The sequence below is a fragment of the Trametes versicolor genome (genome assembly GCF_000271585.1).
Source record: "Trametes versicolor FP-101664 SS1 unplaced genomic scaffold TRAVEscaffold_18, whole genome shotgun sequence".
NCBI classification, from domain to species: Eukaryota; Fungi; Basidiomycota; class Agaricomycetes; order Polyporales; family Polyporaceae; genus Trametes; species Trametes versicolor.
In genome coordinates, this window is record NW_007360338.1 from 40,946 (window position 1) to 67,172 (window position 26,227).

Below are 26,227 nucleotides of genomic sequence, written 5' to 3' on the forward strand. Positions count from 1 at the left end.
AGCAACTATTGATACACAGCGTACAATGCACAGCGAACATATCCTACAAAGCATGCGACAAAGCTATCGAGTTCAACGAGCATCTTCGCAGTCAACTGGTCAGGTCGATGGATCAGCCTTCTTGTCCTCCGCGACCAGGTTCTGCAAGATCATGGGCCACACTGTAGGCATAAAGCAATACGCTGTTAGTGCCTTGCGGTCATATCCTAGACAGCCCAAAGTCTACGCACCTTCTTCAAATCCAGGCAGCTTCCCGATACGGAGGAGTTGCCCAATATTTGCCAGTGCCCCCGTGCGCACCGCCATCCAGTTCTGGAACATGAATGCGATCTGGACCTGTAACGCCAGCGTCAGAGGCGCCTGATAACGTGCAATGAGCACAATTCGCACCTTTCGGACGTCCTCGAACGCAGCAGAGAACGCGGAAAATGCCTCGACAGCAACGTTCTCGACCGTGAGCGACTTCACGATGTGCCGGAACGCACGGTCCTTCAGCTCTTGCAGACCTAGTCCTACGGAAGGGGTCCGTCAGCATAGTCTATATGCTCCAAGTGTGTGGCTTACTATCTGCAAGACGGTATACCGACTTTGCGGAAGGCGGCCGGGGTCGCCCAGGGTTGTTGCGCTCCCAATCCGCAACCCAGTCCCTGCGTGTACGCGGACCTGCGATGGTCGAAGTGGACGATGCCACGGTCTCAGAGGGTTGTTGTTGGTTACTCCGCACACCGAACCCAGGAAATCCCAACGAAGATTGGCCTTCTGACGTGAGCGCCGTCGGGGTGGAGGGAACAGACGACCCTCCTTGCGCGAGCGACCCAGACGAGACGGTGAGGAAGGTGGAGGAGAGGGGCGCGAATACGATCATGTCGGTATAGATCTAAATTAGCACATTAGCAGTTGGGTTAGAGATATGTAACTGAGAGGCGCACGTAGTAGAGCACGGCGCGGTAAGTAGCATACGCAACGTCCTTCACGACCACACGCAACTTCTTGGGTCCTGGCACTTCGGGGATGGCGATGGTACGGGCTGGTTTTGGCTTGACGATACTAAGAGGTGCTGCAGGTTGTTCCAGCCCCACATTTCGACTTCGTGGGGAAGAGGGATGCGAGAGCTTAGGACGCGTGTTCCTTTGGGCCTGCGCGACTTCTCCGTCATCCGCCGCATTTTCGCGCTCACCTTCGGAGGGCGTTTCTTCATCGTCTGCGCGTCGTTTCTGGCTGCTAGTATCATCTGTGGAAATCGGCTTCCGGTCGTCTGCGAGCGTAGGACTTCGGAGCTCGTCGAGTGGCGGAGGCTCTACGGTTTCGTCGCGGTCGTTCTCGAGCATAACGGACTCCTCGTCATCCTCGAAGTCAGAGTCATCGAAATGGCGGGCATATGCGGTGACGCTGGAAACGCTGGCATCGTCTTGTTGGCTGTCGTCGAGGGCGTCGCCATCCCCGGAATCAACCGGAGCTGCTTCTGCGAACCCCGAGCTGAACACTGTTCTGGACGTCAGACGCGAGTATGACACGATGAGCATATTCCACCCACTGTCGTTGAAGTGCTCTATTCTTTGAAGCATCCTTCGGGCCGCATATATCTTGCGAGATTCGCCTCTCCCGCGCTGCGGGATAACGAACTCTACGTCGGAGTATATAGGACTACGGCTGCTGAGCATGGAACAAGAACGTATCAGATATCGGGTCGACTCACTCGTCCATAAGACTACCCATAGTGTCCAAGAGGTTCATCGGGACGGTATACGGAGGGATGGTGGGTATTGGTGCTGGCGGCGCAGCGGACACGGTGATTGCACATATCACCAGGAATGCGTCGTGCTGTCTGACGGTGTTTGCTTGATAGTATACAACATCCCTGCGAGCGAACTGAGACCATCCCCAGTTTTGTGCCTGATACATATTCCCTGAGCAAGACGCATAAGATGACAAGCGATATGCAGACCTACTCCGGGATAGTAGAACGAGTGGTCATGAGCCTCCTTGTAGTTGAACTGGATAGTCTTGCTCGGACTACTTATGTTAGCTGAAGGTTTTATAAGGACTGGAAGGGTCCTTACTTGCGGATCTCAAAGTTGAAATTGAAGAGACCTTCACGGGCCCACCTACCATGCTCATCAGCGCTGAAGGTACATTCTCGGCCATGACTTTGGCTCACTTTCCGTCGACTGCGTTTTCTTTCTCTGCTAGTGTGGGCTAAGAAAGCGTCAGTGGGACTCCGACGATGCGTTCGATTCAATCTCCGAAGTGCTACCGACCTCGCAGGCCAAGTACAAGCTAACCCAGGTTTGGCCGTCTGTTCCGACGATACCAGCATTGACATAGAACAGCACCTGTTTATATGCTCTCAGCACTGTACGCATTGCACGTGGGCTCTTCGCGTTCTGTCAGACTTGTACTGACTTGCCATCGTCCGTCACCAAATCTTGGGGACTTGATGACTTTTGACTTGGCTTCCCCTTTGCTACACAACGGTCATGAGAGTTTTTGTGCTTGTGGGTCTGATCGATTACTAACCTGCCTTCGAACAGGTTCTTCAGTCCCCGGACCGTCCATTCGAATCGTAGTGTCGTGCTCTCTTTCGCATCGTCCACGGCGGTGGCCGTTGGTGGCACAGCACCCGCCTGGGATTTCCCAGAGGTGGGAACCGATGCCATGGCCACTCAGATCTAAGCAGATGAGGACTCTGCGGGTAGATGGATTGAACCTCAGCACAAGCAAGGGGATCAACGAGCAGAATCAACGATATGTCGTCGCGGAAGGTGAATGAGGAGTCGGAGTCGGCGTTGTGGCGCTGCAACACTGCTTGAACCTTTGAACGAGCGCTTCATCCAGGCCTCACTCATCCTGCATGTTTTGGTACGTAATCGTGGTCCTATGGTCCTGCCCATCGACTTCCATGATATTACGGATCCTCGATGAGTACAGAGAATACTCATCCACGCATAGCTGTCAATAAACTTCAACTTCGAGTTGCAACGCGCAACCACGGCCTGGGACATGTCACCGCCGAAAAGTCGTCTCAACCGGCGGCAGCCGCGTGTCAGAGCATGTACATCGTAACGTCTGAATGGTACGTTACACGTCTCAACGCGAATTTGTGTGTCACTTCTTACGGATATATCCACAGGTTCCGGGGTGTCGTGTTACCCGCTGAAACTAGCCAAGACAACAAGTCAATGTCTTCACCAGGCATAACATGCATGATGTCCACTTTCTGTGAGCGTCGGCTGGTAAAGTCGACGAACGCGACCTCGGGATGGGGCCCCCCACCGACTTTCACTATATCACAGGAATCTTCACATGTCACGCCGTCCATATTCAACGTTCAATAGGTACCCGCGGCGGACGAGGCTGGCCTCGAGAAGTAATTAGCGCCCACTGGAGGCCAGCCTCCTCCCGCCGCCATGACCGTCTCGTATCAGCCCGCGCTGGCATTCCTTCCTCAGTCACCTTCGTACTTCCGCCATCAAGTTGTCGCCTCATCAACCTCAAGCGCCACTTCGGTATACTCGTCGATCCTCCATGATCGCCATGTCCACGTACAGCAACTACACCTACGCGAGGATGTCCCTCAACATCGTTGTTGCTCACTCGCGCATCGAGGTGAGTATCATCCCTCGTGTCAGTCCAGACCACTTCATTGTGGGAGCTGTGGCTGGTACACGCCGTAAGGTGGATGCCATAGACGACACTGGTCTGTGCAACCATCAGGTTGAGGACGAGTACACCCGCTTGGTCAAGAGGCTCAAGCTTTCCGACGATGGCCTGCAGACCGTGCGTGCATCTTTCGGCGTTATACATCTTTTGGCGTTATAAAATTTACTCATGTTCTTCTAGATTCGAAAGTGCCTCGCGAATTTGTCTCGCAATGCCGTTGGCAAGAAGCGTGTCCGTCCCGAAGGAGAGGCAGTCAGAGTTCGTGGATTACATTCTTGCCTTTTCCTCTTGCTAATGATTTTGTAGCTGCGCAAGAAGTTCACGAAGTCCTTGCGCAATGCTTCCCCAAGGTCTGACCACACTGGAGGCCCTCACTTCGCCTTCACGTTCACTCTCGCATCCCTTGCGCGACCCTCGGAGGCGGTTCCTGTGGCTATGGAGGACATCGAGGTGCTCATGCCTAGTATCGACCTAATATACGGCGGACACAACGATCTTGTGGTCGTCTCGCAGCAGGATCAAGTTCCGATGCACATCGACAGCCAGTCTGAAGTCAACTGCGCGGGCTCGAGAACATCGGCCTCCATCTCCACCGTAGACATGGAGACGGAAGAAATGCAAGGGGTTTCTCATACTCCTGACGTACCTGCAGACTCACCACGCGACGCTGAACAAGCCGACGACGCCCCTCAAGTCGTCACTTCCGTCAACATGGACATCTCCATTCCCCGCTTCCTCCTACAAGGCACTGCCCTCAAGGTCCGCCGTTCGCCTCCAGGTGCTGTCCGCGGCCTCGGAAAGGCGCGGCAACGTAGAGTTGCAGCGACGGTAATCCCTTACCGCAAAACCAGCAGGCCCCAGTGGTATGCGACAGCCTCGCGACTCGGTGGATCCTTGACCGTCCCGGAGCAGTTCGCTTCGACGTCCATGGAGGGAGCCCCAGCTTCCCCTGGACGTATCTCTTCCGCCAAATCTTTCCTTCGGCTCGTCAAGCCGTTCATATCGCTTGATGACGATGACGACGACATAACCACTTCGACCGTGGAGGACGTCGTTCCAGACGTTCTCGTGGAGACCAAAGAGGGGTCTCCTATACAAGTCGAAGAGGTCGGATGTCGTTTTGAATCGACAATCCCGATAGGAGAGATCCATGGCGCGCTCTGCTTTTCGACTCCTGTGGAGAGTGACGAGCATTCTGAAGACGATGGCGAGGCCCCTTTTAGCGACTCCGACGTTGCTGGGTTGCTCGCCTCCGATGAGGAGCCTCAGGCCGATGTTGAGCTCATTGAGAATGTCGCTGAGGCTTCTGAGCTATGCGACTGTGGGTCGCCTGTACCTGTTCCGGTGGAGGAAATTGGACAGGATGTCTTTGGATCAGTCCTTCGTCTTCTCGCCCCGATCACCGACCGGATAGCGCAGGTGAGTTGATTTTTGCCCATGCTCACATCTTTCAACTCACCTTTCAATTATCGAGGATACCACCTTCGAGGAGTTCGACACCTCCAATGAAGAGGACGGAAGTGCAGAAGATTCACTAGATGATGAGGTGAGTATCACACTTGGCCAGTATCGCCGGCGGCTCATCCGTCAATCAGGTCATCCACCACAGTAAAGAGGACAGTTTGTTCAACCTGGCCTCAATACGTGCGTCGTCGTCATTGTGCTGTATGGAGAACGCGAACTCGTCAGCTTATGACGCCGACATCTCGGACGAGTTCTCTCTGTATCCAGTCTCTGATGACGAAGAGGATTCTCTCGTCGCCTTCTTCGAACTCCGGGAATGTCAGGCGTCAGTAGTTGTACACAGGGAGGAGATCGGGGAGCTCGAATCAGCGGCCACTGATTCCTGCTCCGGACGGCTCGTCTCTCACCTGGATGAGTGTTTTTGCGAGGAAAGCTCGCTGCATGCTTCCGCTTCGCATCTGACCGCCCTCTCTTCCTGCACTTCGGAGATCTGGTACGACGCTCTGGACTATCCATGCGACGGTCTTCGCACACCGGCTTTCTCTCTTGGCGACATTCAATCCGCCTGGGACGCCGTCCTCCCTGGCTATGCCCAGTCCTCTCTTTCTGCTACCGGAACCTGGATCGACCTCAATTCCTCCACCAGCCTTCCCGGTACCATGCCTGGCGCCTTCAACGTCTCCGGTCTGTCCGACTCGCCCCTCGAGTCACTCTATGACTGGACTTCAGCGGTGCCGATATCTGTGCTGCTCTCCGTTGGTTCGCCTCACCTTACGTCCGACTTTCTCTGGGGCTCACTTGGTGATCTCGCCCCCGCTGAACTTCCCGCTGCGTCATCCGAGCCCTTCGTCTCAGCCCTTGACGACCCCTTGGAGGCGCTACGCCGCGACATGCTCAGCCTTCTTTGCGACGACTCACCATCCCCTTCCGATACTGCCTGCTCCTTTCAGCTGCCTGAAGACGACTTCCCGCTGTGGGTGCTGAACAACGCGCCTTCCGAAGACCTTGCCGACCACGAGGTATCTTCGATGGTGCCGACCTCAGTCCCTGCTCTCTCTCGTACTTTCCCTGGCGCTTGGGAAGAAGGCTTCGAGTCTGTAGACGACCTCTGACGCTTGCATTCGCCGCATCCCTAACGTGTTCGACGTCGAGGATGCCATCCGTTTCAACTTTCAGTGCCGCTTGTCTCGATCGAAGCTGTTTCATCTCGTGGTAGTTATCTAGTAGTACTTTCTCCCGTTCATCAGCCAGGTACGTCTTGCCCCTTCTCTACTGGGAAATGACGTTCTGATCGAGTATCAGTTTCCGCGGTTCCCCAAGGGTTTCTAGCTCGACTACGTGGACCGGCTTTTCTCCAAACGTCAAATCTTTTGGGCTAGGGGTGGAACTCTGACCAAGTCCCCCACGCCCGAACAGTTCTGACAAACCCGACATTCCTCTCCACCGTCAACATATCTCTGTGGCCCGGCTGCAGCTCACGGTCCCGCCCACCCCGATGTTTCGACGACTCCGCAAAGACGTTCTCTTTTCAAGTATGCTCGGCTTCCAAAGCCTCCAGCGGCGTTGACCTGCGCCAATGGAGGTTGTCTGTGTAGCTCCAGCACGTACCCTTCACCCCCCGCCAACACAACTCCGACATCCCGGCCGTCTTCGCGTACGACTAACGTGTTCACGGCCGACGATCCTCGGCATTTCCATATTTAATGAGCGAGAGCGGCCTTGGCGACCGCTCAGGAGCCCTTGTGCGTTTCGTACCTTGATCCAGGAGGACCGCCGTGCGCTCCACCCCGCCACTCACTTTCTGGCACCTTTCCACCGACGTCCGTCGCTCCCTCGCGGATGTCCTCTCAATCGGCAACCGTATCTTACGGCATTCTAGTGGGTACTTCTTTTGGTTGGGATCATGTCGATGCTGACTTCTTCGTCGTAGAATATCCTCGCACACGATGCGAGGTACATTCCCCTCTGCCCTGTCCTTGTTCACGAGTAGGGCATAGCGACCACCCCCTTCGACGCTCCTAGAGTCCGAGTGGTCTGACCCCCTACTGCTCATTCTTGTGGCATCAAGTGCGTATATCTCCCACCATCAGTATGCGTCCGCAATCCTGACACACTTCCTTTTAGATCTTCCTCCAGAGTACATGGCTGCATCCGTGTAACCTTGAGGAAGATGATAATGCCTCTGTTGTCCCCCGCAACGAGACAATATCGCTCGGACGACCACGTTCCTCTTCATGTTCATCCCTGAATCAGTGAGTTTTACCGCCAGTTTCTGTGTGCTATAGTCATACTGAGATTACATTCAGGTCTGCATTGTGGGTTCTACGGTGCATCGTAGATTCCCTCTGTGCAGCACGATGCGCCAAGCGCGCCGTTCTATATGCATGAAGAACGGGGCGCTTGGCTAGCTGCGCGTCCCGTCACGCTTTATGGACGCAGCGACTCAGTAGCGATTAGAAGGTAAGCAGCACCGCGTTTCTTCATCGCGCCTTCCCGGAGACTGATGGTCTTGTCCTGCAGGTGTTCATACCTAACCACTATGGACATCATCATCGCCGCTGATGAAACCGCTCGCACTCGCTATTCGGTGCCGGCTCCTCTCGCCAACCTCAACGCTCCTGCTTATCTGCTTTCAAGACATACTTCTCGCTACGACACACAGGGACTGGCCAGTCCTGTGTGTTCTCCATCCTCTCAGATGCTCGGGCTGGACCCTCCGACCATGTCACCTCTCCCCACCCCAGCTGACTTTCTACATCCATGATCACGCATATGCCTTCCCAGCGCTTGGTGAGTGCTCGCGAACCACTTATCCTCTTCTGAACGCACAGCTGACCTTCCCTCCTAGGCCGCTCGGGGAATTTTTGTTCGCACTGCTCAGATACCTACTCAGTCGTTCTCTATCTCCGGCTTCTCGGATGTTGAGAGTAGCAGACGTGCTATAGACTCGTGTTGACTTTGTGTGGCTCCATTCTTTTATGATTATATCTGCGATACCGTCTTTCAGTTAATGGGGCGTGCGTGGGCTGCGCGCGTACTGCTACACTGGTTCGAAGTACGGCGAACGGAGCTATACCCAGTCGGCACCGTCAAACAGGCGATTACTATCAAGGTACTGAGCGGGACGCATGAGACTATATACGTGATTTTCTTCTAGTTATATACAGCGAATGTACGAATCTGTGGCACATGTTGACTTAGACTGCTCACGCCACTGTCACTCGGACAGCTGGCGCTGCGCATATGACTGCCTCCTCTTCGCCTCAGCCTCATTGCGCTCGACGCTGCGGCGGATCTCTCCGGGCCAGTCAGTCCCGAGCCACACGACCGCGTACTCACTCAATCCGACGATGAAGAGGGCAACGACTTGGCCTGTATGTCGCATGAGTACCGTTGCCGTTAGCTCACGATTGAGAGCGATGCGTACCTATCCAAAGACCTTGGAGACCCATGTGCGTCTTCGGGTGGAAGGCAAGCGTAATGCCGAGCGGCAACGCCAAGACGTAGTACGCGACGAGATTGAACAGCGCGCCGAGGTGCTGACGGCCTGTCCGAGATGAGGTCAGTCGCAAGCGGGACTGGCTCGGCTATTGGTCACGCACCTTGGCCACGAAGGACACCGCCGCAAGACCCCGCGAGACCGTCGGCGATCTAGGACCGGAGTTAGTATCGCGTTTGCCACGCCTGAAATCGACGCACCTGGAATGACGCCACGAGGGGCATGACCTTGCTAACGAGAACGACCACGTCCTTGTCATCGCTGTACAGATAGCCAAAAACCTAATATCCAGGTGAGCATGCACCGAAGGATCTCACAAGGAAACCGACTCACGTCTTTCGTAGCGATAAGCACGACCATGACGACAAGGCCGGCGACCACGCTCAGAAGCGCAGAGGCATGGCTGGCGCGTTTTGCGCCGAGCACGGACCGCGCGCCGATGTAGTTTCCTACTTTGGTCGATGCCGCAACGCCTGCCGTACGAACGTGAGCTAATGAGACGTCGCATGAAGGAGCACACGTACCGATGCCAAACGGAATGGTGTTCAGGACTGGAAAACGGGACAACCTTGTAAGCATGAGAAGAGAGGCGGGTACTCGTCACTCACTTTGGTCAGTCGTCATAATGACAGACTGAGCAGCGAGAGGGAGCGCGCCCAGGCGGCCGGCTGCTAGCGCGACAATTTCGAATGCAGCCCTGTGCGCTCATGAGATCAGGTGAACATAATAAGGTTGAACAAAACGTACCATTCCGTGCCGACCATGAGGATACCCGGGATAGCAAGTTTAAGGAAGTATATGCAGCTGCCCACATCGAAGACGACGGCAGGTTGAAGTCCAGCCCATGTTCCATTTTTGTGATGGGTCGGCGAAAGATAGGTAAAGAGCACCAGGAGGAAGAAGCATAGCCAGAATGTGATAGAGATAGCAAGGGGAGCACCGAGAACGCCAAGAGAAGTGTGGTGAACTAGAACCACGTTCAGAGCCACGTTGACCGGAGCGACCAGGAGGAGAACGTAAGTCGAAGCCCGCATAATCCCTATGAGCAGCACTGCGATCAGGAACCATTGTAGTGTACGTGCGCGCAAATTATAAATTCACCTTGACACTGTAAGTATTTCTTGAGGCTCTCGAAAGCGATGTAGCCCGGAGCGCCGAGAAGGAGAACGCGGAGGAATGACTGAACGTCCCGGCTGAGCCGCTCTTCCTGGCCAGTAAGCAGAAGAGCGGGTTCTATGAAGGCCCAGAGAAAGCCGACGGGTATGAAGAGCACCCAGAGGAGGATAATGCAGCGCTGGAGATGAATGGACACCGACGGCCGGTCTCCGCCTGTGAATGCCTGAGAACCCAACGTGTCGAGTGCGGTCGTGCCGCCCAGCGCGACACACCAGCCTACAAAGTCACGGATTGGATCAGAAGAAACAAAGGCGCAGGGAATTGTACTTGCCGAGGGCCATGGCTAGCATCAGCGAGAAAGCGGCCGCGGACAACTCGTCGGGGCCCAGACGCCCGGAAACGATAACGGCCACAAATTGAATCGAGTTTTGGAGGACATACGACAAAATCACTTTGTGCACAGAATGAGTTCAGCTTGTATGTCGCGAGATGAGAGCGAGGGACAAACGCACCTGGAACGGAGTCGATGAGGAGGGAGGAGAAGAGCGCGCCGAGCGCTTGTTTGTCCGCGTGGCCGTGATAGGAAGGGCTCTCGGTTGGCGACAACCCATCCGCATCCGCCAACGTCGAACTCGTCGTCTCGGACGCCGCACGCTCTTCCAAGCCGTCGTCGCTTAGCAGAGGCCGTCTCTCATCAGGAACTGCGGACGATGCCATTGCTGGTAGGAGGAGTGGCAAAGTGAGAGGAGCGAGTGCTGGTGGAGGCCTGAGCTCAGGGGATATGTATCAAGGGACAGAGGGACAAGGATGAACCTGACCTGGAGATAGCGAATGTAGGAGCCCCTTTTACTCACATCCGCGTCGCGCTCGATATCTTCGTCTACCCCAAACTTACTCTTTTCCCTGATAGGACAAGGATCACCCGGTCCACCGCCAGCGGCTCTATCGGCGTGCGTGATAGCTCTCGCCCGATACCGAACTCACGGGCGGAGGCCACTGTGAGTCATGGCGGGGCACGCTCAATGGTCAGAAAGGGTAAGAATAACATTTTTGCAAGTCCGGTGCACCGTGCCTTCAGGGATCTCGGTATGAACAAATTTGTCACTGCACGAGGCACGGCCTAACATTTCGCAGGAAATGGTATTGTCCCTCGGAACACCATACCGTAATGGTTTTCCGGGCTTCCGCTGCACTTCGATCGCCTGCCCCAACAGTTCTTCCGATGGGGGTGGAAGATTATGAGATAGGCCCCTCATGACCGCACAGGCGACGAGGTAGCTCGTCCTGGGGGGCCGCTCCGATGGTTTAAAGTCAGGCTCGAGGCTCGCTCTTATCCCCCAGGACTCTCGCTCAGTCTTACCCCGCACCCCCACCTACCACCATGCAGCTCACCTCCGCATTCACCCTTCTTGCTACTCTCGTGAGCGTGGTCGTAGCCCATGAGGGCCATGACCACGACATGCAGATGCCTCTTGACTACGTCAAGTTCCCGTACCAGGCTGCTTACCCGGGCGACAACGAAGGTAACGGCACTTTTACTATATCCCTCATATTCTCCGATCCTGACCACGTCTTCTAGTGACTGCCGACTCAATCTTCTCCGGCATCACGACGTTTGCCAAGCTGCCTTGGGTGAAGTGCCTGGGAAAAGAGAGGACTGAGGCATTCGACATTGCGTTCATCGGGGCGCCCTTCGTACGTCATCATTCAATTCATTCCGACCATTGCTGACCATCACCACAGGATACTGGCACGTCTTACCGTCCCGGCGCCCGATTCGGCCCTGCGGGAATCCGCGCGGGTTCGCGTCGTCTGACGCTCTACGGCGGTTACAACGTGCCCCTTGCCGTAAACCCCTTCATGGCGGGGTTGAAGCTGGTCGACTGCGGCGACATCCCGGTTACTCCTTACGACAACAAGTACGCCATCCAGCAGATCGAAGACGGTCACAAGGAGCTCCTTCACCGCCCTACCTTCTCACCGCTCGGCAACGACACTCTGACCGGGAAGCCCCTCGTTCCCATCTCCGCCGATGGCAAGCACCACCCTAGAATCATCACTCTCGGCGGCGACCATACTATCGTGCTCCCTCTGCTGCGGTCGATCCACAGTGCTTACGGCGCCATTTCTGTTATTCATTTCGACAGTCATCTTGACACCTGGAAGCCTGAGGTCTTCGGCGGCGCGCCGTCTCAGCAGGCGGCCATCAACCACGGCACTTACTTCTACTGGGCTAGCCAGGAGGGCCTCATTAGCAACGGGTCGTCAATTGCAAGTATCGTTTTCCCTACTCTCGGGTCCCGCCACAACCCTTTTCCTTCGTCCTTGAGCACACATGATCCTAGTTGAAATTTATCTTAACAGCACGGCGCGATTCGCACCACGTTGTCTGGCCCTGCCGATTACGCCAACGACGATGCGTCTGGCTTCCAGCGCATCGAGGCACGCGAGATTGATACGATCGGTTCGTCCTCATTCGTCTTCCATTTCGTCCACCATTCCTAACGGCGTTTTTTCTTAGGCACGGCTGGTATCATCAAAAAGATTCGTGAGACCGTCGGCGACAGGCCCGTGTACCTGTCCATCGATGTACGTGATGCTGCCTCATGGGATCTATCCGCACACAGTGGTTCTGAACTGACGCGTTCTCTTTAGATTGACTCCATTGATCCCGCATTCGCACCTGCGACGGGTACTCCGGAGACCGGGGGATGGTCCACGCGCGAGCTGCGGACGATCCTCCGGGGCTTGGACGGTTTGCACATCGTGTCTGCTGACATCGTCGAGGTCGCTCCTGCGTACGACACTAACGCCGAGCTGACCACCATGGCAGCTGCCGACGTAAGTGTTCCTGAATCAACCACGAGGCTGGACTTCACCGCTCATATCCGCTCCACAGGTCCTGTACGAGGTCGTCAGCGTCATGGCGAAGACGCCCTTAGGTAAGATCATCGTCGACTAGTTGTAAAAGGTTTTGGTATTACGGCACCATCGTCCCGGCATCGTGTAGTTCCCGGTTCAATCGAGTATTCAAAGATGTCTACGTGGGCGCGCGGCTGCTATGCGAATGACTTCGATGGAAACCACACCCCCGCATTCGCGTCATCCCGAGTCTTCCACGGATGTAACCCAAAAGCGGATTCTCTTACATACTTGAAATCAGCACACGCGAGTCTTATCTAGCGTGAGATTTGGGGCAAACAACGTGTTTGCTCTACCGCTTCTTGCATGTCGTTCCTTCTGACCTTCCTTTTTTGGGCGAACACCCATGTTCGCTACGGGCGAGGCGCACGAAGTCTATAAGTCGTTCCCACGCCGCGATGTCGACGGGTTTCTTCGAATTTCGGCGGCAGGCCTACTCGTCAAGCCAAGTGAGGTCGTGGTATGTGCGCGAATAGATTTATGCTCCTTTTGTGCTGACATAACAGCGAATTCTGGTGTGATTTCGTCCCTAGTTATCTAGACTTTGGAATGATGATGCCATGCCTTGCAGTCCGCCTCGAGGCTCGTATCTCTGTCCGAGAACATTTGGGGGAGGCATCGTGGCTTTCGCGGAGCTCAACTTCAATTGCGCACGCAGATCTACCCACCAGGTGAGATTATCACCTCCGCCACGTTGCGCCAGGAACTTCAGTTGATCCTCTCTGTACAATAGTGTGGCATCCATGTCGTCTTTCGTCAGGAAGAGCAATGGAAGAAGGGCTTCCCTACCGAAGTGACACGCACGCCGTACAAATTTCCCAAACGAAATACCGCATTGTCACTACATTGCAAAGGCACATTGCAGATGACTACTATTACGGCACTTCGCCGAGCCGCGGTGAGTGTGTTGTCACATCGTCTAGCCTCTCTGTAGTCATGCGCATGAAACTCACCAACATTGAGAAGCTTCTGGACATTCTATGCGTAATGCAGCAGAGCAATGGGATGCCTACTTACCGAAGCAAAGACGAGACCGTTGCCAATTTCGCTTTGATAGGTAGTCGTGTTGCTCGTGACTTTAACCTCTATTTTGGAAGCACTGTAAGTGGGTTTTCGATCAGCGATACGCCGTACTATTCGTCTCGCATAACGTATCCTTACTCATTGACCTGCCTCGTTTCAGATCTTGGACTCAGCTGATGCCGTTCACATGCACGCGCGGTGACATACTCCTACCCAACGGTACGCATACATCCACCACATGATAGCTCAGGCAGCATGCACTCCTCTCGTAACTCCTTCTCCTCGCCCGTCAGAACCTCTCGTCACCGCGGCCGATCATCACGCCTCACGTACAACGGAAAACTGCGGGTACCGGATCAAGGGCCTGGCTAAGGTTGCTCCACGTCGGACAGGCATTCAAAGTGCAATACGACGCTTCGCGAAGCCGGTGTGGGTGTGCAGCACGTCAACAGGCCCCCAAATCCTGCCCTTCCGAACGTAACCGGACACTCTTACCCACCCACGAGGCCCTCCGCGCGCCCGTGAAGTCAAGTGTACGTCTACGTTCAGCACCCGCCGAACCGCGGTCTCATGCCCCGGCCCGTCGTGCGTGGCCTGCACCCTGGCCCGCCACCCAGACTGCGAGGCGTCGAAGCCGCTACTTCACGTGTCCGCGTCTTCTCCGTCCCCCCGAGCGGCCACGCAGCCTGGAACCCGCCAACTGCGGCCCCTGATCCGGGGCGTCATCCCTAGCCTGCCTCGCTATCATGCGGGCCCCCACGTCTGTGGCTCTATCGCGCAGAAGTATCGATGGCGCTGCCGTTCGTGGTCTTATGAGGTACGTAACGCGTCCTGAGCGCGTCCACGCACGCTCCTTGGCTGCCTTTTCTGACGACCGACAATCCTAGCCTGCGAGTCCGAGGCCTGGTTCCGTGCGGCGCCCGCGGAGCTAACGGTTAGTCTCTAGATGCCGTGCGTCAAGAGAACGGGATGCCATACGGGTCGTCTGCGAGAGAGCATCTGTTCGGCCTGTGGTCGTCACATGGGTGATTGGCTTCAGGGTCCGTTCGGAGCCTGCGGCCTCACATTCGTACGTGCCCACGAAACTCCACCCTGAGCCATTGCATCCGTCTCTAGCTCTCATTTGATCCCACGTCTTCCCTGAACAAATCGATTCTCTCTACAGGACTTACTCGCTGTCGACATAGTTGCCTTCGCCCTCATACCATGATGTCGAGACTCGTATTCGTTTATGAGCTATACTCCGAATCACCGCCGCCCTGAAAGCCCCTCTTGGTCACTTCAGCCGCTCGGAGTGCGGGCTAGAGAGCCCGACGCCTGGACATTCCGGCAGTAGTGCGCCCGCCGTCTCCCTCCGCCGTCTCATTGGACAGCGCGCATATTTCACTGGAGAGCTTGCACATGGTGTAGGCATCGGTCTCGCCAAAATTTGCGGTCGTGAGTCTTCCTCACCTCCTGCCTCCCACCCGTCGATCTATTTCGTTGCATTTCACGAACCATCTTCCTCTTGAACGTCACTCAAGAATGGCTTTTCCGATATCACACGAAGCTCTGCAACGGTCTTCCGGCCTGCAAACGACTAAAGAGAACGTGATACTCCTTGCGCCAGCATTCAATATTCATTACCCATGAGTCGTTGGCACACAATCCCGCTACGCGTATGATGCTGCAGCGGTCTCGCTTGCCCTCCTGATCGCCCACGTCTGTCGAGCCAATCATCGCGACTATCCAGCTGCCTATAGCAGCTAACCATGCTCACCAGTTCATACGTCTTGATCGCATCTTCGTACGAGCTCAGAACCCGGTCTCTGGAGCCTCGTTCTTCGACCACGTCCACGAAGGTCTCGAGCTCGGTGCGGAAGGGGTCGTCCTGTAATCTCGTTAGAGAAGTTTCTCGTCCCCGCCGCTAAGAATTATGTGCCCACCTCTTTGAAGACATGCACCTCTGTATGCCGATAGCAGGAGGTGGGTGAGCCCCCTTAAGTCCTTATGATGATGTACATACCTTCCTCTGCCGCACCGGGTCGCCTGATGCACAGTTTGGGCGTACCGTACGGGTCGACGAGCTTGAAGCGGTACCCGTCAGCATATACCTCGAACTCAGTGTCGTACGTGTTCCCTGTCGTGGCGCCATAGTGAGCTTCTCTACGTCGGTATGATGACGAGCTCTGTACCATGTAGCGCGATGACATGCGTGAGCGTCCCGACAGCGCCGCCGCGGTATTTCCACGTCGCGCTCGTCAGCCGCGGAAGACGGTTCTCGGGCGGGATGGGGTCTTCGTCGAACCGTTTCGCGGAGAGTTGTCCGGGAGCTTCGTTGGGCTGTACGGTGTGCGCGACGACGGACGGGAGGTGCACGTCGCCCCCGAAGTAGCGGGAGAGGTCGCCTGAAAGAGCATTAGTCTACGAAAATTGGAAGAAACTGTGTATTTGCGGACAGAAGTGAGTAGCTTGTTCGATGATGGCTTCATGGGGATGGCAATCAGGACATCGGCAAAGTGAAAGAGGGCAAGAACGAGACTTACGTCCTCCGGAACGGGTTTTATCCCACCATGCCTACAAGCAAGCGGATCCTTCAGAGACTGTCGATCATGGAGAAACGATGTGAAACTGACTGGTTTTCTGGCCCACTCGCTGCGCACGATTTAGCGGGACGCTCTCACACATATCACGGTTTACTCACTAAGCCATAACATATCGTGCATTGGTACCCATCACGACCAATCCGTTCTCGGAGATGATCTTCCTGTGAGCAGAAGTAAGTTTTCCCCGTTGCAAACAGCATTTGCCAGTACTACTTCATCACTTGCACAGCTGTGTTGCCGTTCTGTTAGTGCGCCTTAGAACCAACGTGGCTTCTCGCGGAGCACCTTTCAGATATCGCAGCATATAGCCGACGCCAACGAGCGTCCCGCTCTTCTCCAGTACGTCAGCGACGCGCCAGGCCGCATCCTCAGGGCCGCTGCTGACGGGCTTCTCGACGAACAGCGCGCATCGCGGGAACGCTTCGACGAGCTGGAGCTCCAGATCTCTCCCAGGGATGTCGGTGCCGCGCGCGAAGGGCGGGGCGCCGACAATCGCTATGCTGGGGCGGATCAGATTCCAGAAGGAGGCTTCGGGGAGCGGGGGGTGCAAGAATTGTGGGCGTACTGGGGTGTCTGGGAGAGCGGCGAGCGCGCGGCCTCCGTCACCGTGGGGAATACTTTGCAATCGGCGTAGGCGGGTGCAGCTGGGGATGCGAGCTTTGCGTCGAGAGCTGCGGTCGCTCGGGATGCGTCGAGGTCGATGAGTGCTACCACCCGTAGACGGGGGCCCAGAATTCTGCCAGATGGTAGTTTAGCGTCGATGCCCCAACATATTGTTCAATTATGGTATCTGACTGTTCCAGCCGCAGTGTCTGTGCCAATATGGGATCAGTATATAGAGCGTTAGACACGACGATGCACATCGTTCAAACTTACATGATTCCATGGCCCTTCGACCGAGCCTACGAACAATCAGTGTTCGCTCACAAGTATTCTGAGGTCCGGTACCTACCGAAGTTGATCTCGCCAGCCCCGACGAGAAGGATGTTGACTGTCTCTGACATGCTGTTGTTTCAAGCGGTAACCTGGAACGTACGGGTCGACTGTTACTGAGATCACGTACACTGCGAAGCAAGAGCAGGGAAGGTATGTGGGTTCAAGATAATCTCGAAGATCAGCGGGATTGGCATTCGCCTCCAGGTGGCTGTGGAATGACGTCTGCAAGAAGTACACGCAGGCGGGGACATCTGCATGCGGGGCGAAAACATTCCATCTCCCATCTCAACATAGACTCCGGCGGGATGGCACTGTCTGGAGGAACATACCGCCCATTCATTGACATCCTATGCAATATATTACCCTCGCCGTACAGTACATGTTTCACTTTCGAACCACGGATCACCTCTGTGCCCCATGAGTGGGCCCTGCGCACTGATACCAACAAGCATAGACAAACGGGTGCGTATATGCTTCAAAGCTGCGGCGTACCTGTGCATGTCTCGTCACGAATGTACGAGGCCGAACAAATGCCCCCCATTGCCGGGTGATGGACGCTCACTGCCGCCTTCCAGCATCCGTTATGAAGGCGACCGGCTCGGGCTAGGCGAATCTCGTTGCAACGAAAGCACATACGCAGTGAGAGTCGACGCCGTATTGGTAGACATATCTAGCCGCCAGCCCGCAGTGAGAGGTCCCATGTCGGCCACAGCGCGGCTGAGCCCCCGGCCTGTCGAGACCGGAGACGTTGTGTCGGTGTCTGCCAGTCGTTCGGGGTGAGTGCCAGACAAGTATAGGTGAGAGGCTGGACAGAGAGGCGACGAGCATGGCAACGAGAGCGTACTGTACTGGACACGAAGAGGACGGGGGAGACGGAGGGGGATAAAGAAAGAGAGACAGCGACGGACGGTGGCAACACTGCCCTGCACGTGATGTCGCGGCAGAGGCGAGGGCTTCGCACTCCGAAATGTCTCCACCGCGCATGTCTCCCTATCTCCCCCGCCCACCGTACCCGACGGCCTAGCTTACGACCCCCATGCTCGCCTTCTGTCCTGGCCAGGAGGACTGCACCCCAGCGAGGCGGAGCAGGCTCTTCGGCAGGCAGACGCCCTCGATCACCCCTGGTTCCACCCCCACCTTCATTTCAGGAACCACGGACGGCTCATCTCCAACCGCACCTGCAACGAGTGCTCAGGGCAGTTCACAGACGTCCCCGGTACGTTTCCACATCGCGTAGATGTTCTGTGCGAATCTTACGGAACGATTCGTAGTCACGTCAGACTCAGCGAGCCGATGCTACGGCCACCGCCGCAACGTCTGACCCAACCAACGGCGACCAAGTTCAGGACGCCGGAACGTCTGCTTCGAATGGAACAGCGTCAGGACAGAGCGGTACATCGCAGGATACCTCAAATGCGACCGACTCTGCAGGGCAGACTCAAGACCCCTCTGATGGTCAAACGTCCCCACCAGTGTGCGTTCTTTCTGTTGCATGTTCAGCGCGTCAGGATTAAGTGGAGATGTCAACCAGAACCAGCCCGCCGACTAGTCCGCCGACCTCTCCTCCTACCTCTCCTCCAACTTCGCCACCGACTTCACCACCGACTTCTCCGCCTACGTCTCCCCCAACGTCTCCGCCCACCTCTCCGCCCACATCCCCTCCGACATCCCCTCCGACATCTCCTCCAACATCTCCTCCTACCTCCCCGCCCACATCCCCACCGACCTCACCGCCTACATCGCCTCCTACTTCGCCGCCCACATCACCACCCACTTCTCCTGCTACTTCACCTCCTACATCGCAGCCCTCATCATCATCAGACCCTGGAACACCCACCACCACGTTCAGCTCTGACACCACTGCACTCTTCGATGGAGCTCAGACTACTATCACATCGGCCGTAGGCACCACTGTTATTGACGGGCAAACTTCCACTATCTTCAGTGCTATACCGACCACGCTCTCGCCAAACAGCACTGCAGACGGGGTAAGCTCCACGAAACGTGACATCATTGCAGGCTCGGTTGGCGGCGCCGCGTTCCTGATCCTCGTCGCCGCTGTCTTCCTGTTCTACCGGCGGCACCAGAACAAGAAACTGTCGTTCTTCAAGCGCCTCCAGCCGAAACCGCGAACGCGCCTGCTCGACGGCGAGGACATGGACGACTACGAGATTGGGCCCCCCATGGCGCGGTACAGCGACTACCCCGCCTCCGTCTCCTCGCACACGCCATCAGCTTCCCAATCACACAACCACTCCACCCCCACGCGCTCGCCCAACGCACCCTCCTTCAACGCCTCCCTCCAAGGCTCGCCCATGGACCCAAACCGCACACCCACCCCCGGCGGAGCCGCTTCCTCGATGCCCCACATCCTCGGCATGCGCGCCGAGACGGGCTCCCTCTTCCGCGAGGCCGTGTGGCCGCCGCCCGGACAGCCCAGCACGCTCGTCGACCCGCTCGTGAACGGCTCGAGCACGGTCGACCTCGGGCGCATCGTCGACGACGTCATGGGCCCCGGCGCAGGTGGCGTGGGCGCAGGCGCGGCCGCACACCCCCCGAGTGCGTACCGCGGCCCGGGCGGCCCAGGCGCGAGCAGCACGACGCTCGTCCCCGACGACCCCTTCGCGTCCCTCGCGTCGCTGAACACGGCCGCGCACTCGCAGGCGCAGCTCGCACAGTACCCGGGCCCGCCGTCCGCGATGCACTCGCGCGAGACGAGCGAGACCCCACTGCTGCCCAAGTCTACCACCCCTGGGTTCTTCGACCGCGCGCGCGGCCGCGGCACGCCTGAGCCCCCTGGCTCGCCCGTGCCGATGCCCAAGATGGGCCCGCTGTTCGTGACGAACATGGGCCCGCTGTCGCCCGAGGACACGGTGTCGCCCGGGTCGCCGCCGCCGACGGCGTCGGCGCAGCCGCGCAATTGGCTCGAGCGCTCGCCGAAGAAGATGGTGCGCGCGAGCTTGGACCGGGAGCGGGACGCGGCGGGGGTGCCGGATATCGACGTGACGGAGGCGTCGAGCGCGGGGCATGGCGTCGGGGAGGCGATGTGATCCCTTGCTTTGGCGTTGTTGGTGGTCGGTGTTTCCTTCCAGGACCGGTCGTTATGCTTATTTCTCCGGGATTGACCGCCTGCTCAGGCTTTGCTATTTTCTCTTTTAGAACTCAGGGAGGGAAGAACGGGTGAACGACAGCTTACAGCGTGCTTGCCTGCACGCACGGACGCGCGGACATCGCTTGGTATCACACACACACACTACGCCCAGCCACGTACCTCACGATCTCCAGCGGTCTCCACCACCATCTACTTACCGTACCGTACACATGCATACCTGACACTACTACCCCTCGTCCCCTTCGGCGCCGCCAAAACGCGCGCCTCGTCTATCCTTTTGCTTTGCTCGTCACGACCGCTTTACGAACACGCGTACTATATGCGACGACCTGCCTCGCGCAGCGGACTCGGATCGGACTGCTCGGTGCTCCTCCTCGCTTACAGGTATCCTAGGTACGGTAGCTTGCCGTGTGTATAGCTCGCCTTGCTCACAGTACATACTTGCCCACAATATACTTAATATCTTTCACATTGAGACTCGAGAGAGCACACAGGCAGACGGGTCGCACGCAGGGAGGATGGCCATGAGGGACGTCATGAGTTGTGTCGTATCAATACATGCGCAGCAAAGAAAGAGAGTAGTACAAACAAGAAGCCGGCGCGGCGGGCGCGGGCGCGGACACCCATTGGACAGGGCGGCGGGGGATGTAGACAGGGGTGGTAATGGTCGTCCGTGCGCGGCCGTGCAGAGGGCACGCAGAGTCCGACGGGTGACGTGTGTGATAAGAACTAGTGGCCGTGCTGTATTGTAAATAGAAAACATGGGTCATAAGGACATGGACGGAGGGCGAAGCGGGTGCGAGACACAAGTGTGTGAAGCAGGGGGGGTGCAGGGGCAGGAGAATGACAAGGAGGAAGAGGCATGAGGGAACACGTCTAGTTGTGCGCTCCGACCCCGCCCCTATCGGAGGTCGAGGCAGTGAGATGGGGGACTCGCCGACAAAAGATCGTACGAGCTTGTTTTCAGCCCACGGGCACGGACAGACCAGCCGTCTCCGTTCCCCAAACGAGACCCACCCCGCGCCTCCCCCGAGCTCTAAGCTCGAGTCCCGACCTCGACTTCGACGCCTCAGTCGTGGGCGATAGAGTCGTACCGCGGCGGGATCTCCGACGGCTCCTCATCCTCGGGCGTCGCGTTCAGCCGGCCGCCATCCTGGTGTTGCAAGACGCCGCCGGAGGGGCCCGCGCCTGCGCCATCGGGATTTGCGACCTGTCTCCGGTACTGCATTGCCTCGCGCTCCTTCGCGCTCGGGATGACGCCCGGCCCCGGGGGGTTTGAGGAGTTCCCCGAGGTCGACGGGTCCGTGAGCGTCGTGGCTGCGAGCGACGGCCCGGGCGACGGATGCCGGAAGTCGCGCCCGGCCACGCCTGTCTGGGGCCCGAACGACGTGTTCGTGGGGCTGCTGGGGTTGGACGACGTGGGCGGCCCACTCTGCGCCGGGTAGGGGTTCGCATACGCTGCGTACGCCGCGTAATCGGGATAGCCGCCATGATCGGAGGACGAAGGCGCATAATGCGACTGAGACGGCTGGGTGTATGCCGACGGCGGGGAGGCCGTGCGTCCTTCGTTGGCCGCGTAGCCCATTGCCGCACCCGCGCCCGCTCCTGCGACGCCGCCAGCAAGGAAGGACGGGACATGTCCACCGTACTGACGCATATCGGCTTGACCAGCCGCGGGAGCCCCTGTGGGTTGCGGGGTGGGCATCCCACCAGGGTTATAGCTGTACGGCGTCACCGCTTCTGCCGCGGCGAGGTCGATGTCGGGGAGGGTGCCACGATTGTCACCTGTGACGCGGTCGGGGTCGAAGTTTCCGTCAAAGTCGTCTCTTCGGCGACGGCGACAGATGAAGAAGATGAGGGTGGCAAGGATGGCAGCGCCTGCCAGGCCGCCCACGACGCCGCCTACGATGGCACCGGTATGCGACGAGGAGGTTGTAGCGCGGTCGGAAGAAGCACCAACGGTGGGCGTGCTCACGATGGTCGAGGTGACCACAGAGGTGAAAACCGAGCCGTTGGCATCGGTGGCACTGTATCGGGATGAGCACGATAACGTAAAGGAACGCGGCTGCATACGCACACTACGGTGCTCGTTTGGGTGGATGTGGACGGGACGACAGACGAGGAAGAAGTTTGCGTCGGAGTCGCAGAGGAGCTTGCGGCGGAGCTTGAGCCGGAAACCGATGGGCTTGTGACACCGCTGCTTGCCGTTGAAGACGAGCTACTGACTGGAGGGGAGGTAGAGTTTCCAGGATCGGTGGTAGTCGTAGTGGAAGAGGAGTCGGGACCAGTGGTGGTTGACGAAGATGCTGGAGGGTCAGTGGTCGTGGTAGAGGTGGAGGCCGGGGGGTCAGAAGTGGCGGCAGATGATTCAGAGGAACCTGAGGCAGTAGGATCAGCAAGGGAAGTCGTGTCGGTCGTGGATATGCGTGAAGAGGGAGAGGAAGAGGAAGCAGAGGACGGGTCGGATGGAGGAGATGTGGGGTCTGCGGACGTACTGCTCGCAGCGACGACGGAATTGGAGGCCGAGGAATCGGCCGTCGTCGAATTGGACGACATGGTCGTGGTGAAGAGAAGAAAGCAGTATCGCGCGCGGGGCGTGGAGAGATGAGTGCGGGGGATCCAGGAGAGGAGCGCGAGTCGGTCAAGCGAGCGTCATTTCGCAGCAATCCAATCGCCCGGCCCTGTCGGCACCCCCTGCCGCCCCCACGCCCGGCCACTTTTGGCGGACACGATGCAGACACGCGGGGAACGCGATAGAACACTTAGCAAATGCACTCACCAGGGTCCTGGCGGCCAAAGAGCGCGCCGTCGTTGCTCATCTTGTCGGGTTCGTCGTTGACTTGGTGGACGGGAAGAACGAAAGAGCGAGGCGGCTCAATTTGCGGGTGGGCCTTTTTGAGCCCAGGTCACAAGGCCATCCGCTTTTCGTCCCTCTTTTGCTGCTGCTGCTCCTCTCCACCGGCATATGCGCTTTCTCTTCGCCGCCCTCCATTCCGTCCCCGTCTCTCCACACCCCGCCACCCTCGCGCAGCACAACCACCACCCATCCCTCCCCCTTCGCTCCCCCTCCTTTCCGAACGCTTCCCTGCGCTTCCAGCCGGCCACGCTCTCCTGGCTCCCACACTCGCTCGCTGGTCTCGGCTGCCCACCTGACCACGACCTCGGTCTTATTTCTCCGATCCGCTCTCTCTGCGCTAAGTACGACCTCCAAGCCTCCGCCAGCCGCGACGCCAAGCTCAAAGATCGAGTCCATCTCGTTCCATCTCGCCCTGTCCAATCTACACTACCTCCGTACTCATCGCGACTCGCAGCTTCTTGTGCCGGCTTTTGGCAGGTCTGTGCTCTACACTGCACCACTTTGCGCCACTCTCTCGCGATCCCCATAGTTTGACGGCATCTCGGCGGATTGTCCCCTTCAACTCACCGGCCATCCAGGCTCCGACACGTTCTTGCAACGCGTAGAATATATACCGCCCGCTGTTCTTACCCCGGTGTTTCACGCGAACATTCATGGTCATTACCACGGCTCGGTGCGCTTATTCCCAATAGTCTATTGTCGACGAACTTCCTTGCTCTTCGAACAGGGGTAACAACCTGTTCTATACAAGGACACCCAATGAAATTGCGTCTCGCGCTATACATACGACCTTCCAACCGCTCGTCCACCGATCGAATGAGAGGCTTCAAACCAGAACGTGCCGCCCTAGAATTCTTGACGCCGCCGTGTTGCTGCGGGACATGCGTATTTTGACTTCCACCTTCGATCCGCGCAGCGATCCCCTTTCGTCATGGCTTTTACGAGGCGGTGGCGAACGGGGTTCTGAAGATCTGAGTCTTTCGGGCAAGCCTTTGCGGCTATACAGAACTTCGCGTTGGGGTTGTGTTGTGCTGCGGCTACAGTTTTCGAAGCACTCTCAGCGCAGTTTACTCTCCAGTTCTTGGCGACGGACGCCTAGGCCCGGAAGAGAGGTATTCTGCGCACAGGCTATCCGAGCGGTACGGTTTCTCCGCGGCTTCAGGCCAGGTCTCTCAAGTTCTTCCAGCATCAACGACGTCGTGGTCAGTACTCAGTACAGCACATCGGCATTCTGCAACCATGTGCAAACTGTGGTGGCTGTCAACCGATGGTACACATGCATTTTCGATGCTACAAACATAGCCGTACATAGCGCGATGACTACAGACTTGAAATTACGTGGACGGACAGACAGAATGCAACAAAACAATCGCACTACGGATCATCACCTTCACTTCTTGTCCTTACTCTCCCGCGACCCTTTCTTATCTTTCTTCTGTCTCTCCTTCGGCGCTTCCCCCGCCCGTCCGTCCGCCCGCCCGTCCGCCCGCCCGCCTCCCGCTGCCGCCCTTACCGCCGCCTCAGGACCCGCAGCAATCAGACCCCCCACACCCTGCAGGACCTTCGCCGCACCCCACACTGTCGCACCCGCTGCGAGGATGCCGACGCCGGCCACCGCGAAGGGTGTGGCGACGATGGCTCCTAGCCCCATGCCGAACGCTTTCGCGGCCTCGAGCGCGGGTCCGTCCCTGGCGGAGGCTTCAGCACCTCCGTTCCCCGCGTCATTCGAGGTGGAGGAGGAGTGGCCGTCGCTCTCGCCAGCGCTGCCCGGTTCAGTGCGTCTGTATCGAGGCGGGGGAGGTGACGGAGGCGGAGGAGGCGGAGGAGTGGGCTCAGCTGGCTCCTCGATATCCTCCATGTCGTCCTCGCATCGTGCAGGCCCCTCCGGTGTTATCTGTGGACGATCATCGCCGTAGGTCAAGGCCAACATTGTCATGCCGTAAAGTGTGGCTCGAAAGTGAGGTCGAGGATGTGGACTTGGCGCTGGAGTCAGCGTCGGTGTCGATACGACGAGATGCAATTAGTGCTCAGCTCACCCGGAGCCTCATTGATATATACGTGCTCGTCGTGCACTGCGGTAATCTAGAACATGCGGCGTTCACTTCGATCGCACACAGAACTCAAATTGCTTCTTACCATGCTCCATGCGACAAGTTTCCCAGACGTAACCGTCTCACGATAAGTCCAGACGTTGCTGTGTCGTTCGGCCCTGATTGAATATCAGTTCAAGCGTTTTCAGCGTACGGAAGGTGTAGTGCACCGCACTGGTATATTCTGCGTATAGTACACAACATTCTCCTGAAGAACGCCCCGATCACCAGTTCGTCCAGCACAGACGTACACCCACATTAAAGCAAAGCTGAGAATAAGTTATACATAGGTGTGAAGGTATCCAGCTGCAACGCACCCGTAAGTCCCTCCCCTTCGGACGATGCGATAATGGCACTCACTCCGTAGCCCAGCAGTCTCATACAGCATTCCTCCCCTTAGCTCGCCGATTCGCCTTCCGCTCCATCCTGCGCTCTTCGCGCGCCAAATGTGCCTTGTACGCCGCCTCCGGGCCCATCGAGAGCCCTTTCCCGATCCCCTCGACGAGCTTCCCCGCGCCCCACAGCGCCGCGAGGAACGCCGCGACGGGCGAGAGCACCATCACGAGCAGCCCGCGCGAGAACGCGTGCCCGGCGCTGTGCTCGTTCGTCGACCGCGAGGACGTCGACGGCGCGTAGCCGCGCTCGCGCTCGCGCCCGACGAGTGTGGGGCCGTCTGAGATGCCGCGCGGAGAGGACGGCGAGTGCGAGGCGCCTGCGGCGGGGAGGACGGAGTATGCGGGCGGGGCCATGTGTGCGGCGGGGGTGGGCAAGGGCTGCTCGTGCTCGGGCGGCGGGGACATGATGACGAGTGGTGGGGAGGACGCGGAGGCGGACGCGCCGGGCGAGGAGGCCTCGTACTCGGTGGGCGAGGTGAGGACTATCTCGGGCTTGACATCTTTCGCGACGATCATCCTGGAGGTTACAGACTCGTCGGCTCAAGATCTTTCAAATTGTGGCGGGAAG

At 57.7% G+C, this 26,227-nt stretch overlaps 8 protein-coding genes across 8 annotated transcripts; 3 read left to right on the plus strand and 5 right to left on the minus strand.

The window, feature by feature from the left end:
- Position 1: 1 nt before the first annotated feature.
- Positions 2 to 2,744, minus strand: TRAVEDRAFT_176329 (uncharacterized protein). The gene is made up of 13 exons (XM_008047378.1): positions 2,518 to 2,744; positions 2,404 to 2,464; positions 2,259 to 2,333; positions 2,159 to 2,196; positions 2,061 to 2,105; positions 1,950 to 2,013; positions 1,697 to 1,893; positions 1,535 to 1,644; positions 930 to 1,483; positions 565 to 877; positions 391 to 512; positions 231 to 336; positions 2 to 161 (listed from the first exon to the last, which is right to left on the minus strand). Exons 1-13 carry the CDS (start codon positions 2,655 to 2,657, stop codon positions 100 to 102), a joined length of 1,887 nt encoding a protein of 628 aa, XP_008045569.1. The 5' UTR covers positions 2,658 to 2,744; the 3' UTR covers positions 2 to 99.
- Positions 2,745 to 3,534: 790 nt separating this feature from the next.
- On the plus strand, positions 3,535 to 6,236 carry TRAVEDRAFT_25018 (uncharacterized protein; the record flags this gene model as incomplete). Its single annotated transcript, XM_008047359.1, has 6 exons — positions 3,535 to 3,606; positions 3,715 to 3,777; positions 3,841 to 3,891; positions 3,967 to 5,079; positions 5,135 to 5,206; positions 5,256 to 6,236. 6 exons carry the CDS (start codon positions 3,535 to 3,537, stop codon positions 6,234 to 6,236), a joined length of 2,352 nt encoding a protein of 783 aa, XP_008045550.1.
- A 2,008-nt stretch (positions 6,237 to 8,244) lies between these two features.
- TRAVEDRAFT_67697 (MATE efflux family protein) lies at positions 8,245 to 10,456 on the minus strand (the record flags this gene model as incomplete). The annotated part of the gene is made up of 11 exons (XM_008047379.1): positions 8,245 to 8,496; positions 8,552 to 8,671; positions 8,727 to 8,775; positions 8,824 to 8,904; positions 8,957 to 9,096; positions 9,148 to 9,174; positions 9,232 to 9,320; positions 9,371 to 9,662; positions 9,725 to 10,015; positions 10,071 to 10,190; positions 10,252 to 10,456. 11 exons carry the CDS (start codon positions 10,454 to 10,456, stop codon positions 8,342 to 8,344), a joined length of 1,569 nt encoding a protein of 522 aa, XP_008045570.1. The 3' UTR covers positions 8,245 to 8,341.
- A 650-nt stretch (positions 10,457 to 11,106) lies between these two features.
- TRAVEDRAFT_157325 (agmatinase) lies at positions 11,107 to 12,770 on the plus strand. Its single transcript, XM_008047380.1, has 7 exons — positions 11,107 to 11,262; positions 11,319 to 11,434; positions 11,483 to 12,019; positions 12,104 to 12,203; positions 12,261 to 12,328; positions 12,395 to 12,580; positions 12,639 to 12,770. The coding sequence occupies exons 1-7, from the start codon at positions 11,121 to 11,123 to the stop codon at positions 12,699 to 12,701; spliced, it is 1,212 nt and encodes a 403-aa protein (XP_008045571.1). The 5' UTR covers positions 11,107 to 11,120; the 3' UTR covers positions 12,702 to 12,770.
- A 2,565-nt stretch (positions 12,771 to 15,335) lies between these two features.
- Positions 15,336 to 17,273, minus strand: TRAVEDRAFT_176340 (uncharacterized protein; the record flags this gene model as incomplete). The annotated part of the gene is made up of 15 exons (XM_008047381.1): positions 15,336 to 15,387; positions 15,444 to 15,554; positions 15,610 to 15,629; positions 15,690 to 15,803; positions 15,859 to 16,071; positions 16,123 to 16,149; positions 16,210 to 16,240; positions 16,300 to 16,318; positions 16,368 to 16,430; positions 16,483 to 16,498; positions 16,555 to 16,769; positions 16,835 to 17,005; positions 17,065 to 17,081; positions 17,146 to 17,171; positions 17,222 to 17,273. 15 exons carry the CDS (start codon positions 17,271 to 17,273, stop codon positions 15,337 to 15,339), a joined length of 1,146 nt encoding a protein of 381 aa, XP_008045572.1.
- A 940-nt stretch (positions 17,274 to 18,213) lies between these two features.
- On the plus strand, positions 18,214 to 20,761 carry TRAVEDRAFT_32428 (uncharacterized protein). The gene is made up of 3 exons (XM_008047364.1): positions 18,214 to 18,421; positions 18,477 to 18,679; positions 18,737 to 20,761. Exon 3 carries the CDS (start codon positions 19,362 to 19,364, stop codon positions 20,253 to 20,255), a length of 894 nt encoding a protein of 297 aa, XP_008045555.1. The 5' UTR covers positions 18,214 to 18,421; positions 18,477 to 18,679; positions 18,737 to 19,361; the 3' UTR covers positions 20,256 to 20,761.
- Positions 20,762 to 20,853: 92 nt separating this feature from the next.
- On the minus strand, positions 20,854 to 22,905 carry TRAVEDRAFT_75715 (uncharacterized protein). The gene is made up of 3 exons (XM_008047382.1): positions 22,813 to 22,905; positions 22,395 to 22,695; positions 20,854 to 22,344 (listed from the first exon to the last, which is right to left on the minus strand). The coding sequence occupies exons 1-3, from the start codon at positions 22,871 to 22,873 to the stop codon at positions 21,387 to 21,389; spliced, it is 1,320 nt and encodes a 439-aa protein (XP_008045573.1). The 5' UTR covers positions 22,874 to 22,905; the 3' UTR covers positions 20,854 to 21,386.
- Positions 22,906 to 24,085: 1,180 nt separating this feature from the next.
- TRAVEDRAFT_67702 (uncharacterized protein) lies at positions 24,086 to 26,175 on the minus strand (the record flags this gene model as incomplete). Its single annotated transcript, XM_008047383.1, has 5 exons — positions 24,086 to 25,068; positions 25,311 to 25,383; positions 25,419 to 25,438; positions 25,516 to 25,533; positions 25,648 to 26,175. 5 exons carry the CDS (start codon positions 26,173 to 26,175, stop codon positions 24,565 to 24,567), a joined length of 1,143 nt encoding a protein of 380 aa, XP_008045574.1. The 3' UTR covers positions 24,086 to 24,564.
- Between the last annotated feature and the right edge of the window lie 52 nt (positions 26,176 to 26,227).